The 13,739-nt window shown below is 39.7% G+C and overlaps 1 protein-coding gene across 1 annotated transcript in view; it reads left to right on the top strand.

Annotated features, from left to right (window-relative positions):
• Positions 1-10,435, top strand: part of LOC138448884 (zinc finger protein 567-like) — a 271,408-nt gene extending 260,973 nt beyond the window's left edge. The window contains exon 5 of the mRNA XM_069604727.1: positions 9,067-10,435. Within this exon, the coding sequence (XP_069460828.1) occupies positions 9,067-10,001 (935 nt within the window). The 3' untranslated portion in view covers positions 10,002-10,435. The remainder of the gene's footprint in view (positions 1-9,066) is intronic.
• The last annotated feature ends 3,304 nt before the right edge of the window (positions 10,436-13,739 follow it).

Here is a 13,739-nt window from a genome sequence, read left to right as displayed (position 1 = left end):
TATGTTATTGGCCTGCCTTTCACTAGTCTTGCTTTTCTATTTCCATCTCTCCCCACCTGCTGTTGATCTGTGTTTTATTTTACTGTCTCTAAATGTCTCTTGCTCGGCTTCTATCCCTCACTCTTGTTGTGTGTTTGTCCTATTATTAACTCTGTTTCCCTTCTCACTTTCTTTGTTGCCCTATCATGTAACTCATTGCTCTCTCTTCCTGTTGCTCGAATTACTGTTTTGGATTGTCTAGTATGTTCACTGTCCCCTTGCCCCCCACCATTGTTATCCTTTGTTCTCCTGTATTGCTTAGGTTCAGAGGTCTCCTGTTTTTCTGTTTGTCTTTTTACATAGCACCAATAAATATCCAAAAAGCTGAAGATGCCTTATCTATTGGCAAATCTAGTGCAGCTTTACCATTGGGCGCAACTTTGTAGATGTGTGAAACCCTTCTTTTGGCCATTACGTTGGGAATTATAGAGTTAGAGGTTAGTCTGATCAGATGCAGCACTTGCTTGAATGCAGATGCTTTACCAACACTGTATGCCATTACAAGTATAAGAGCCCATATGAGCTGTGTGTTCTGAGCCATTACAAGTATAGTAGCCAAACTGAGATGTGTCTGTTCTGAGCAATCACAGGTATAGCAGCCCTGATGATTTGTGTGTTCTGAGCCATTACACATAGAGCATCCCTGGTGACATTTGTTTCTTCTGAACCACTGAATATTTAGTAGTCCTTTTGATAAGTCAAAAGTTAAATCAGCTCTGTTACAATTGAATGCTACCCGCATCTTAAAAGCACACCTCTGATGCAAACTCATTAACTCACCTATCAACAGGATTTGAACTAACAGGTTACACAATACTCTCTGCAGCAGGGTTATTGACCCACTGAGCTGTCTTTCCCAACAGGCTGTTGACATTGAAAGGAACATATGGTTAGGGCACTGTCAGTTCCATGTGAGGCCTGTCTGACATAAATGGCCTGTCAAAAAAGCTCTAAGCCTGTTTGAACTATCCTACTTGAGTCAGTAGATTCATAATGAGGCTTTGAAATGTGCTAGAATTTTTGGCAGTGAGTCTCAGTAATCAGACTTGGGAGAAGCAGAAGTTTTGGGAAGTGCAAGACAGAGTAGAAGGGATTGAAGTATATGACAGCAATGCCATCTTCTCACACTGTCTGCCAGTGTGCATCACACCAGCTCAGGAGGTTGGTGGAAAAAGCTCAGACACTGTTCTTGCTCAGCACCTAAGCTTGATGCAGAAAATGCCAACACAGAAATGTGGGCATGATGCAATCAGCCCTGCTGTGGATATTTGGCATTGTGCCATGACATGCGTATAGCCTGAATATATATAGCAGTCCTGTTGAGAGGTACCGATACAATCTGTGCCACTGAAAATATATACAGCACTGCTTGTATCTGTATCCATGATGCCTGCTTGCGGTGGGTGGTCAGAAAGGGAGTTAAAGTTCAGACCACATGCCTAGCTATTTGTTGCTCTCTAAGAAAACAAACTATTAATTGTTTATTTATTGTTATGTTTATAGCTCAAAAGAACTTTATCATAACACTGAAAGCAAACCTGTCTAGTGCCCTTTCACACACGCAAACACATGCAATATTAAGACCCAAAAAACTAATCTTCATAGAGAACACCCAAAAAATGTTCCTTCTCAAAAAAGCCAAACAACTGCTTGCTGGAAGGCTCTTTTAAAACTTCAAGAAGCCCAAGCCATTAAATGCAATTGATGCGCTTTTGTGATGAAAAGAAAGCAAAGTATGAAATGCCCATGCTGCTCCAACTGCGCTGCATCTATTAAAGTGGATTAAGACTGAGTAAAATGAAGCAGAAATGCAACCCTTGTTTGAAACAATGTTCATTTGACATAATACTACATGTGTCCTAAAGCAAAGTGAAAAGCATGTTCATGATTCAAGATGCTTTAATAACACTGTAACCTTCAAAATGCAAGCAGTTGAACAAATTGAACAAAACACAAATTCCCTTTTACATTACTCATAAAGTATTATCTTGATAGAATCATTAGCAGATGAGAGTGTTAAAAAAATGAAATATACCAGGACTCATCCCAGTTGCTTCTTTGGATTGCTAAATTAAAGAGTGGATTTGCAAACTGCTGCTAGCCAGGCTTTCACCAGTGGGCGGGGATAAGCAAGTGTTGTGAGCACAAGGGTTTCCTCAATTTTTTAAGGGGGCTGTGGTATGTGAGGAGAGATACAGCAGAAAAAAACGTACATATACCACTAGCTACCCACCTCTAACACACCGAAAGGTGGCTACTTGTCAGAAATTTACCTGAGTAGGAATTTCATAGGATTATATCTCCCACCATAGACAAAGAAATGTGTTTTTGCATATTTTAATTATTATATCAAACAACATGGTAAAACAACATAAAAAACCTATTTCCAGCGTTCGTTATTTGTAGAAACACAAATAGGCGGAAGAAGCAGACACCAAAACATTTGCAATGTACAATTTGCGTGATGTTAGTAATGGTGTATTTTGATCGCATTTTCAGTTATACAACAACATGGTATAATAGCGTCAACATTTGAATATGTTTCTAGGGAGAAGGACAACACTGTTGCAGTTTAAAGCTCATCAGTAAAGTCCAATGCCCCGTCTTCAGGACGCGATAGGTTAAAGAAACACGTTACACTGACAACATGGCTCCTATGTGTCAGTGTAGTGACCTAAAAAGATAAATACAAATTGTTTTACTCAAACATGATAAAAACGGTGATGGTGGTGTTTGTCTGCATACAAAACAAGTAGCCAGGTTGCTAACCTTAAAAGTGATTTCTTTTGGTGTGATGGGCAAAGCGATTGCATGAATCAATTTAATTGAGGCGGCAGACCAGTCCGTCTTAAGAATTCAAGCTGTAAATCAATACGTAAATTTATTTAGATTTTTGTTGAAACAAGTAACATATTGAACCAACAATAGTTACATTTTGATATATGAATCAATCATATTTACCACTTTATGTGTAAGGCAGGGATTTTTGTTTCAAGTCCTGCAGAGAAATTTCAGTGGTGTACCGAGTTTCTATGGTATTCCGGATACTACATGTCCCATAATGCATCATGGAATCTAAAAGAAATGCGAAAAGCCTTTCAATTTCACAGGTTTCATCTGATTTACGTTTCTTTCAAGCATTTAATTGGCAGGGAGTAACACTTACTTGGCCATAATGATCCCCAAGGCTGTCTTGCATTGTTATATATTGGGTTAGATATTTTAAACCGCTCGCGTGTCAGTGAATGGCTCTGTCTGGGAGACAAAGGCTCCAGAGAGTACAATTAGACTCTCTGTACGTTTTTGAGCAACAAGTGTGGCATGGATTTCAAAGCAGGCTTACCTGTCGTGTGTGCATTCGCCTTCACAGAATCGCTTTACCACGTGGCTTTTTCCTTGGTTGAATACTGGTGTAAGCCAAATGTCATTCGTTGACATCGAAAGAGGACTGCCAAGTCCAGTCCATTCGTGTGTGTAATAGAGGAAGGACTTTCCTCAGTATTAGAAAGGGGTCGGCCATTTTTGAGTGTATATGGATCCTATGAAGGTATACTTAACACTGCAGTAAATAATGATCTGCTTGCTAGTTCTCAGTAAGGGGGTGTATAGAGTGTCAAATACATTTTTTCTTATAGAGCAAATTTGTGCACACAATGGTTATGCATTATATGACAATTTTAGACAAGGCATCACCCTCCAGCAGACATGATAGATATAAATGGCAATGAGATCATATTTCATTAACCCCCCACTGGTTGTCTGAGCTATTAGTGGATAAACAGACTCCACTCTACGGCAATATTTAGACCGGACTGGACTGTATTGAGATTATAAATCCATTTTTGCTCCATTTTTTTAAGGAACAGATCCCTATTCCCTCCCCATGGGTGAGCTTTAGATGTCTGAATAACAAACCAAAATATATCTTTGCATGTGTGCTTCGCTTGTAAATAATGGGCCACCAATGGTTTATCCGGAGTACCATTCCGTATGGCTGAGCGATGTTCGCCAATTCGTAATTTCACTGACCTGATCGTTTTGCCTATATAGATTAACCCACAAGGGCATTTTATCCCATAGATCACCCATTTAGTCAGGCAATTTGAGAAGGATTGGTAGTTCCATAGCCTGTCATACAGATCAATCTGTTTCAAATTCTTGGTCAAATGGCAGACTGAACAGTGTCCGCATGCATAATGACCACTGACTGGTGGCAGTCCCCATAATGTAGATTGAATGGGTGTCTCAATGTTGTTAATAGGGTAAGTGTGTACTAATTTATCCCGCAGATTAGGCATCCGCTTGAAGGCAAATCTAGGACAATTGGGTTGAAAATCATCGGTATGAATGATTTTCCAATTTTTTAGTATCACCCTTCTTAGGTCATTACTCAGGGGCGAAAAAGATGAGGCACATGTAATTCTATCATCTTGTGGTTTTGTGTGTTTCTGAAGGATCACTTCGCGATTTGCTTTACGTGCTCTCTTCATAGATCTCTTGATTATTTTCCGAGGATATTGTCTCTGTTTTAGTTTTTCGCTCAAGAACTGGCTATTGATTTTAAAGTCAGCCAATTCACTACAGTTCCGTCGGATTCTAAGAAATTGTCCGTAGGGTAAATTTTCCCGTAGACTAGACGGATTGAAGCTACTGAACAATAAAAGCGTATTCTTGTCTGTGGGGTTTTTTGAATAATGTAGTACCCAGTTGGTTTTCCTTTTTGAAGATTTTCAGATCAAGAAAGGCTATATTGTCAGTGCTTGATGACATGGTGAATTTGATGGTTAGAGTTTGGCTGTTGAGCCATATTAAAAAGAGATCTAGTTGGTCCTGGCTTCCGTGCCAAAGCATGAACACATCGTCTATGTAACGATGCCATGAACTAATGTGTTCATGGAAGGGATTAGTCGCCATGTAGATGAAATTAGATTCGTAGTGATCCATGTATAAATTTGCTAAGTCTGGTGCAAATGTAGCACCCATTGAGGTCCCTTGCCTTTGTTGGTAAAAGTTTTGATTACACAAAAAAAGGTTTTTTGTCAGTGCCAGCCTCACGCATTCGATGATAAAATTAGACGGCACTGTACGGTCAGCTCTTGTCTCTAGATATTGATGTAATACTTCAATGCAGTGGTCCTGGGGGATGTTAGTGTATAACGACTCTACATCCAGGGTGACCAAGATGTCATCGGCCCCTGGGTGTAGACTGGCAACGATGTGTATCATAGCTGTAGTGTCTTGCACATATGATTTCATCTTAGCCACAAATGGTCTCAGGAAAGAGTCTGCATAGATGGACAAGGGCTCCAACAATGAGCCTATAGCTGAGACAATCGGGCGACCAGGTGGATGAATCGCATTCTTATGTATTTTGGGTAATAAGTAAAAGGCAGGAGTGGTCGGATTGGGTCTAGTCAGGAACATCAGCTCATCCTTACAGATCCACTTTTGATCGTGTGCATGTTTCATAAGGCTCAGAATTTCTTCAGTCAATCCCGTAGTTGGGATGCCCACAAGTTTCCGATAACAGAGTTGGTTATCTGTTTTTCATTTTCCAGATTGTATGCATTAACATCCCACAGTACGATATCCCCCCCCCTTGTCAGCGGGTTTCACTACAAAGGAGGTATTGCTTTCGAGATTTTTTAGAGCTCTTCGCTCTGCTTGTGTTAGATTATCTTTTTGTTGGTTTTTGTTTTTAAAAATATAATTTAATTCTCTTATTATTTTGTTTTCGAAGGTGAGAATTTCTGGAGAGATCATGGCTGGTGTTGGTGTAAAAGACGAAGGACATTTAAGTCCTGATATATTATTGTCTGGAGTCAGCCCCTCTTTCGGATTGCGGAAAAAATACTTGAGCCTTATCAGTCTGAAGAAATTTCTCATCTGTGCCTCAGTGGTAAATTTATCGGCAGCTTTGGTTGGAACAAAGGATAGTCCCTTACTTAAGACACTGGTTTCTGTCTCAGTGAGATGGTGGGAACTAAGATTGAAAACCGGGATTACCAGTTGTTCTGTGGCGGTTGCCACTGTCTGGTCGGCATCGTGCGATTGCCCCATTGTCTGTTCTTCCCGCGTTTCCCCTGTCCTTGAAAAAACTGTGGTTGGGCACCTCTTTGCGCTAAGCCTCCACGGCTAGTAGAGGGTTGTGCTGTAGAGGAATCAGAGTCACTGCTGTTGGATGAGTTAGAGAAAGTGACAAATTTATTTACACGGTTTCTATTATTGGATGGACCCCTCCCTCCCACTTGGTTGGCATTTTGTTGTTGAAAAAAGGTTGGGTTTAGATAGGGATAGGTGGACTCTTCCTTGTAGTTAAGTATATCTTTTTTTAACTTCCATATCTTTTTGTCCAAGGTAAATGTTTTAAATTTTTTCATTTCGTCCTCTATATTTTCCAATAGTATTTTTATGTCTGGAATGGCAGATTCATCATTAATTTTTTTCTCTAAAGTATCCAGGTCTTCTTTTTGTTTCTTTGACTCCTCCTAAGCTGTCTCAATGACTAATATTGCCCAGTCTCTGGAACATTTATTAGCTACCCTGCTAAAGGTGCCCATAAAATTCGGATTATCCAGAAAGACACGGGGGATGTTTTTGACCTGAAGGCCCTCTGGGATCACTCCGGCCCTCAGGTATTCAACCATAAGTTGGCCGTGTGATTCAGTGCGTATCAGCTTTTTTTTCTTTTGGGTCAGGAGATCAAGATCATTTGTGTTTTTTGGAGCTGTTACTGCTGTTGTTGGTCCTGGGGATGGACCTAAGATTGAAGGTAATTCCAAACATCTTTTGTATAAATCCTCGGAAAAAGATATATAATTAACTTTTTCCATGATGTCACCAGTGAGCTCCATGATTTATGGGGGTGCTGCCATAAATAGCTTGTGTAAGTGGTACGCAAGGAATAGTTAAAAGGGCCATATTGATAAGATTTCTGTGCATTAAAAGGCCTGATATGCACCGTATCTGAAGGGCTGTGCGTAACCATTGAAGGAGTGAGTCGCTTGTGTGTTTTGAGTGTATAAACTTGATTTTGTTGATGCAAGGACAGTACGCTTTCACATAGAGGGATGTGTGCTATGATTCATTGCCACCACGGCACTTGACCTTAGGGTGATCACGCAGCGGATTAGCTTATCACAGGATGGTGGTTGGGGCCCATGCGGTTTTCATATATTCATTTCACGAAATGTAAGTTAAAATCCACTGAAAGAAAAAATGTAGTACATCGATATTTGGTGCGATGCAGATGTCTTTGCGATTAGTCATTTTTAACACTTGAGTGCACCACTTCTTTAAGGTTGCCAGCATTTTTGTAAATACTCCTGTGGCTGTACTCACACTTCAGAATTATTTTTTATGCTTGAAATGGTTTCCATACTACCATTATAACAGATCTCATGTATGGGGGTAACTGATTATTGGCGCCTTGTGGGTGATGAGATTCCTCATTGACAATGATTTCTTTTGAATACCATATTTTCCTTTTTGAAAAATAAAGGTTATTTTCAGTGCATTAAAGATTATCAATTTCTCCAAAAGTGTTTCAGTCTTAAAGTCCCCAACTCGCTTTAGTGTTCCAACTTAAAATATATTTTTCCAGTTTGTTGTTTCTTTTTTTTATTATTGAAATGTTTCCAGGCGGCACAAGACAAGAAGGGGGGGGGCAAGGATTGTCATAAGAAAACCGGCAACAGGAAAAAAGAAAGTTATATTGTCCTTGTGGTTTCAGACATATGTTCATCTTAATCTCTTAATCTACATATTTAAATTAAACTTCAGATTACTCACTTCTTATCTTAGTGATACTGTCACCAAATTTTAAAGTTCATAACATGTCAGCATTCCTAACACAAACAGTATATATATATTTATGCTCATAGCATTGTGAAACACTGTACAACTTCAGAAAGCCAAGGTTAATTTTCAGTCAAGTGTAGCCGCTTTTATATTTATTTTATTTTCACATTTATAGCAGCGCACAAAGCCCTGGGGCATCTAAGCCGATGTTACAGTAAGTGCAATAGCATAGTTCACAAGGTCCAGACCACACAAAGAGTCAAAATCTTGAAGACACACTCCGGCAAAGCCTTGCCTCATGGTACGAGGGGATACTTCAGGTATGTAAGCAAACATGAATGACAACATAAGTATGAGTGCACATTCTGGCAAAGCATCGCCTCATGGTACTGTGGCGACTTCATGTATGTAAGCAAACATTAATGACATAAATGTATGAGTGCACATTCTGGCAAAGCTTGACATGATGGTACGGGGTTTACTTCAGGTATGTAAGCAAACGGGGATGGCAAAATAAGTATGAGTGCTCATTCTCGCAAAGCCTCGCCTGATGGTACAGGGGCTTCTTCAGTCAGGTATGTAAGCACATTTATACATGGTTCTGGAACAAGCTAGCATCAATAGCTATATCAATTATGTCATTGGTCTGAGTAAAGCCCTGCTTACATCTGGCCCAACCATTGATCAGCTCACCTCATGCAGAATGTGGATTCCTCGATGTACTTATTGATGTTGTTTTTCAGCTCTATTGCATACACCTGGAAAGCTTTGTCACATCTGAGTCATAGATTGTTGTAGAACGTACAACCCTTCCATGTGCTTGGATACTGGCCTGCCCTGCAATAATTCTTCTTGTGGAAACAGTATAAAGCAACTAGTGTTGTACATCAGCCACACCAAAAATATCCAAACCCCTTGTGTTACCTTAAGGTAGCCTGTTGAATTAGTAGTTACTGTGCCATGGATGGAAATGATGGTTGTGTATATAATTTGTATTCTAATATTCTATAACTCAACTGCAAATATAAAATACTGAACTAAAATATGAATACTCATTTTGACTATTCTCAGTCCAATGGATTAAACAGCAGCAGGGTTAATCAGTCATGATGTCACTTTTCTTATTGAAATGTAGAAATATCTACATTTGTTGTAACTGCTTTGGAATCATATTGATTATTTCAAAATGTCCTTTAGTTCAATCTGTAATCTTTTTTCATCCAACAGAAGCACAGCTTGGCCACATGTATGTTAAGTCAAAGATGAAAGAACCCCTTGCAAAGCAGGACCATTGTGCTTTATCCGAGAATGTGAAACAATGTGTTCCTCCAAGTTCAGAAGAGGATGTTACCATCTGGGCAGAGAAAACATTTAAAATAAATGAAAGTATTTGCACGCAAAATGAAATCCATCAATTTGTCAAATGTGAGCAACAATTAAATCAATTGAAGAAATCCAGCATGCACCAGAACACAGACAAAGAACTAATACCATGCACATCTGAGGATTGGGGGAAGAATATCAAATGTGAAGAGTCGCTGAAATATCTTGCTAACCTAGGAAAGCTACCGGATATATGCAGTATTTCTGAACAATTCAACCCTGTTGGTACAAACCAGTATATAGACAAACGAGATGCACCCTTCCCATGCACCGAATGTGGAAAGGTTTTCAGAAAAATCTCATGTTTTATCTGCCATCAGCGAGTTCATGTGGGAAAGAAACCCTATTTATGCAAAGTATGTGGCAAATGCTTCGATGATAATTCCAATTTTATCCGACATCAGCGAATACACACTGGGAGAAAGCCATATACATGCAACGAATGTGGGAAAGATTTCAGACAGATGGCGCATCTTACTGTACATGAGAGAATACACACAGGTGAAAAACCTCATAAATGTACCATGTGTGGGAAAGGTTTCAGTCATGACTCCAGTCTTTTCAAGCATGTGAGAATACATACAGGAGTAAAACCTTATCAATGTACTGACTGCAACAAAAGCTTTAATCAAAAGGGAAATCTTATTGTTCACCGGAGAACACACACTGGAGAAAGGCCGTATCCATGTGCTAACTGTGAAAAGAAATTCATTGTGAAGAGACATCTTATTAAACACCAATCGGTACATAAAGATATGAATACACAATTGCCAGCATAAAAAACAGCTACAAATCAGCCATTTCTGTGGACTAGAAAAATAAAGGTGACATGTTTTCATCAGTGCATTTTGATGTACATTTTAAATGTAAAAAAATCAACTTTGGGAACTTTAAAGCAACCAAACAAAACAAACACAAAATTAGATAATAAAAGGTGGTAAGACAATGAGTTGGGGGAGGGGGGGAGGTTTGTGAGTGAGCATCTCATGGGCAAAACAGTAAATATTTAAATGATAACATACATTATCTATCGTGGGATTTTCTTTATTTAATCAACAACACATGAACATCTCTAAGTATGAGCAGTATCACGAAACATTTCTTCCAAAGAAGAATATCTCTTTCCTATGGAGCCAAACATAAAGCACCAATTTATCTTAGTGTCTTTTCATGCTTTTTTAACAATAAACTGGGGAATTAAGTAAAAAGCAAACAGTGCACTGTCTCTACTTGTTTGTATTTGTCTATTGACATATAAAAACATGACATTTGACACATGCAGTTCATCTGCTGTTTTTACATAAATGGCCAGTAAAGAAGTGATCTCCCACAACGCTCTGCATTTTTTCTACCCATCTTTTCTTCTGGAAGTGTTGCCTAAAGTTAATATTTTCAACATCGTTCAATGTGTACTTGCATGTTTTCTGAAAGAAAAGGATAGTTTTCTTTCTTTTTTCGTAACTCTTTTTTTTTCTGACCCTGCGAGCCATGTTTAACTTTTATCCAAAGTGTGCTTGTAAGATAGCAATACGGTACCAGCAGAGTGTGGGCACATACTGCTTGCCAGTTGAGCACTGCATTGAGTATTCACAGGTCTGCCAATACATGCGGTTATGCAGATTAACAAAGGGGGCGTGAAGGTTTGCTGGCCAAACTTGGCTGGCTAGATCACCCTTTGTCTAAGGTTTCCAGTTAAGAGAAAATGGATCATCTATCACAAAGATTAAGCAAGGAGTCCACCCCACACTCTGAACTGGCTCCTCTCATGCATGACCCCATCTGCTGTTCTCTCAGGTCAACCGGAGGTTCATCAGAGCTTTTCCTGCATTTAGAGGGTCACTGTCAGTGATTTATTTGTAATAGAGGTGCACAATACCGAGATCTGTCCTAACGACCAGGCTCTAACTGCAGATGTTAACTCATTTGATTGATTTACTCTTGAGACATTCAACATGAAGAGGAGTTTATGACTTTAAGAGTTATTTTTGTTTGTACTTCAATGCTGAAGCTATCTGCTTTCAGACTTTTGTCAAAAGCATCATTACTGAATGTGCCCTCCTTCATAGGCACCATCGGTATACCACCCCCAATTCCTGCGGCTGCTCAAAGGAGAACCAGGGATGAGGGGAAGAAGTATCATCTTGTTTTAGAGGCGAACAGATTTCACTCCATCCAGACAAACGCACACTGGTACTGCGAGTAACTCCTCCAAATGGATCCGATCTGGAGAGCAAATTTTGATTTGCACTCAGTACCAGTCTACAAAAGTCAAGACTGTTCTCCATCACCACCTTCCTCACCTTGATCTAGTGTGTCTCTGCTGGGTGGCATCCTCACCTTTATCAAGATTATGGTGTGGGCAGCCAACATACTAAATATGCTTATGGCTGCATCCAGACATCCTACATATTTGGAACCTTGCAGTCTTTGACATTCTCAAGACCTATGTACCACTTGTTCAGGTTCTTAAGACCCGGTGTTGGAAACCATTCAGATTCCAGCTTCTATAAGGGAAAGTAGGCCATGTCAAGATAAAAAGTATAAAGCTCTTATCAAGACCAGTTGTTGATAAGGCTAAACACAACTCTGTATTCTGTCATTGGCTCAGAAGCTTGTGAGATCTGAGGGAGTTGGGTCTCAACAGGATCACCTCTTGAGCGAGTCCTCATCTATCTCTGATCTCGCTTGGCAGTAAGAAAGGTGGTGTCCCCGTTTGCTTCCTCTTTTTTCGTCAAATTCTGGAAAAAGAGCAATCAAACAGACAATTGGAAAGCTGTGTGTGTTGGTGTCAAACTTTAAATGCTTCAGTGGCACTGCCCTTTTGGGGCAATATCTTTCTGAGTACATGCTGGCAAACATGAAGGAGGGCATGTTGGAAGGGATGAGGGATGGCAGAATTGTCTCCAATCAAGTGATAAGGGATGAGCATCCTCCTGTCTAAAAGCTACACCCATGGTTTTTAACCTTAGGACTTGTTGCTTGAGATTTGCTTAGCCTGCCTGTAAAACCTACCCTTTTCAGGCACTACACAGTTTAGTGTGGATGCGAATGAGAAAGTGATAATGATAAAAACAGAAACAATGGAGGCCGCAGTCGTAAATTTTCAAATATCGTTAATTCACAAACAATTCAGTGGTGTTTGTTGTAAAGGTGTACGCCCTAGTATCCCAAGGAACAACACACAAAACAAATGTCTGAATCAAACAATCTAGAACACAACCGCACACTAATATGTTGGTCTACAAAAGACCTAATAGCAGTAGTACTGATACTAAAGTTTATTTAAGACCCGAAATCGAAGTTTCACATGCAGGATTTCTTATTGATGAACACCTCATTCGCACAGTCTCCAAGGTTAAAACCTTAGGAGTCATTCTGAATCAGAATCTAATTGCATGACCCCAGCTAGAGCTTTAATCTTACCTCAGATTGATTATTGTAATGCTTTGATTGGTGCCAGTAAAGGCAGCCTTAGCCGCTTGCAGGTCTTACAAAATGATGCTGCGTGCCTGGTAAAAGATGTGTGCAGGCACGAGCCTATTTCATAGCACAGAAGAAATCTCCACTTGCTCCCGGTTGAAGCCAGGACCCGTTTTAAGGCACTTTCTATTGTGCACAAATGTTGCTATGGGCAGGCCCCAGGATACCTTAACAAACGGATAAAGGTGCACATTGCAAAAAGAGACACTAGATCTAATGATGAAATAAGTATTGTGGTTCCCAGTAACAAACGGGTTAGAGGATTTGGTAGATCCTTTCCCGTGCAGGCAGCTACAACCTGGAATAAACTACCAAAGAATTGCGTGCTGAATCTAACCTCGTGAAATTTAGAAAGTGTCTGAAAACCCTTTTGTTTTGAACCAACTGGTCTTCTTATGTTCTGACCCGAACTCTTGAATCGGTTTTCCCTGTCTTTTCTTCTGCACCCTGATGCCTGAGGGCTTTGGCGGTATATAAACGAATACATAAAATTAAATGAATAAGCAGTTGAGAAATAAAAAACAATAATCATTCTCAAAAGACAAACTATTCTACTAGTGTTCAAGAAGCACTCATTGAAAGGATATGAACAATTTCCTTCCTGTGTATTAACAAAACTAACATAACATTTCAAAATGAATTGTTCAAATATCAAGGTTTTTTAACCCTCATGCCTATCTAACACCTAATGGGACTGAGCATTTGTCCAAAGTAATATCCAGTCTCCTTATTTGACTATAGCTACCTCTTCACAATCTCACTCACAAACCAATTACTTCTTATGAATGCATGTAATTTGATCTCTTCAACAGCTGGTGAACCAAACACTCCCCGTCGTTGCTATTTTCCGGCTGATGTAGCCTTCAGAGCCTACAAAAAAGATTGCCACCTGTATTCAAGAAGCAATATTCACTAAGTAGACTGCATCATTAATAGGTCAACCATTCCTTCCCTGTGTTCCATTTAGTAGGAGACTAAAAGTATCTTGCCCTTTTAAGTCTCACCTGGCTGTGCAGATTTAGTTCTCCTCACTGCCT

The sequence above is a fragment of the Ambystoma mexicanum genome, chromosome 1p (assembly GCF_040938575.1).
Source record: "Ambystoma mexicanum isolate Mex_15411 chromosome 1p, UKY_AmexF1_1, whole genome shotgun sequence".
NCBI lineage: Eukaryota > Metazoa > Chordata > Amphibia > Caudata > Ambystomatidae > Ambystoma > Ambystoma mexicanum.
The sequence above is the reverse complement of the archived record's forward strand: the minus strand, read 5'-3'. Positions and strand labels throughout refer to the sequence as shown.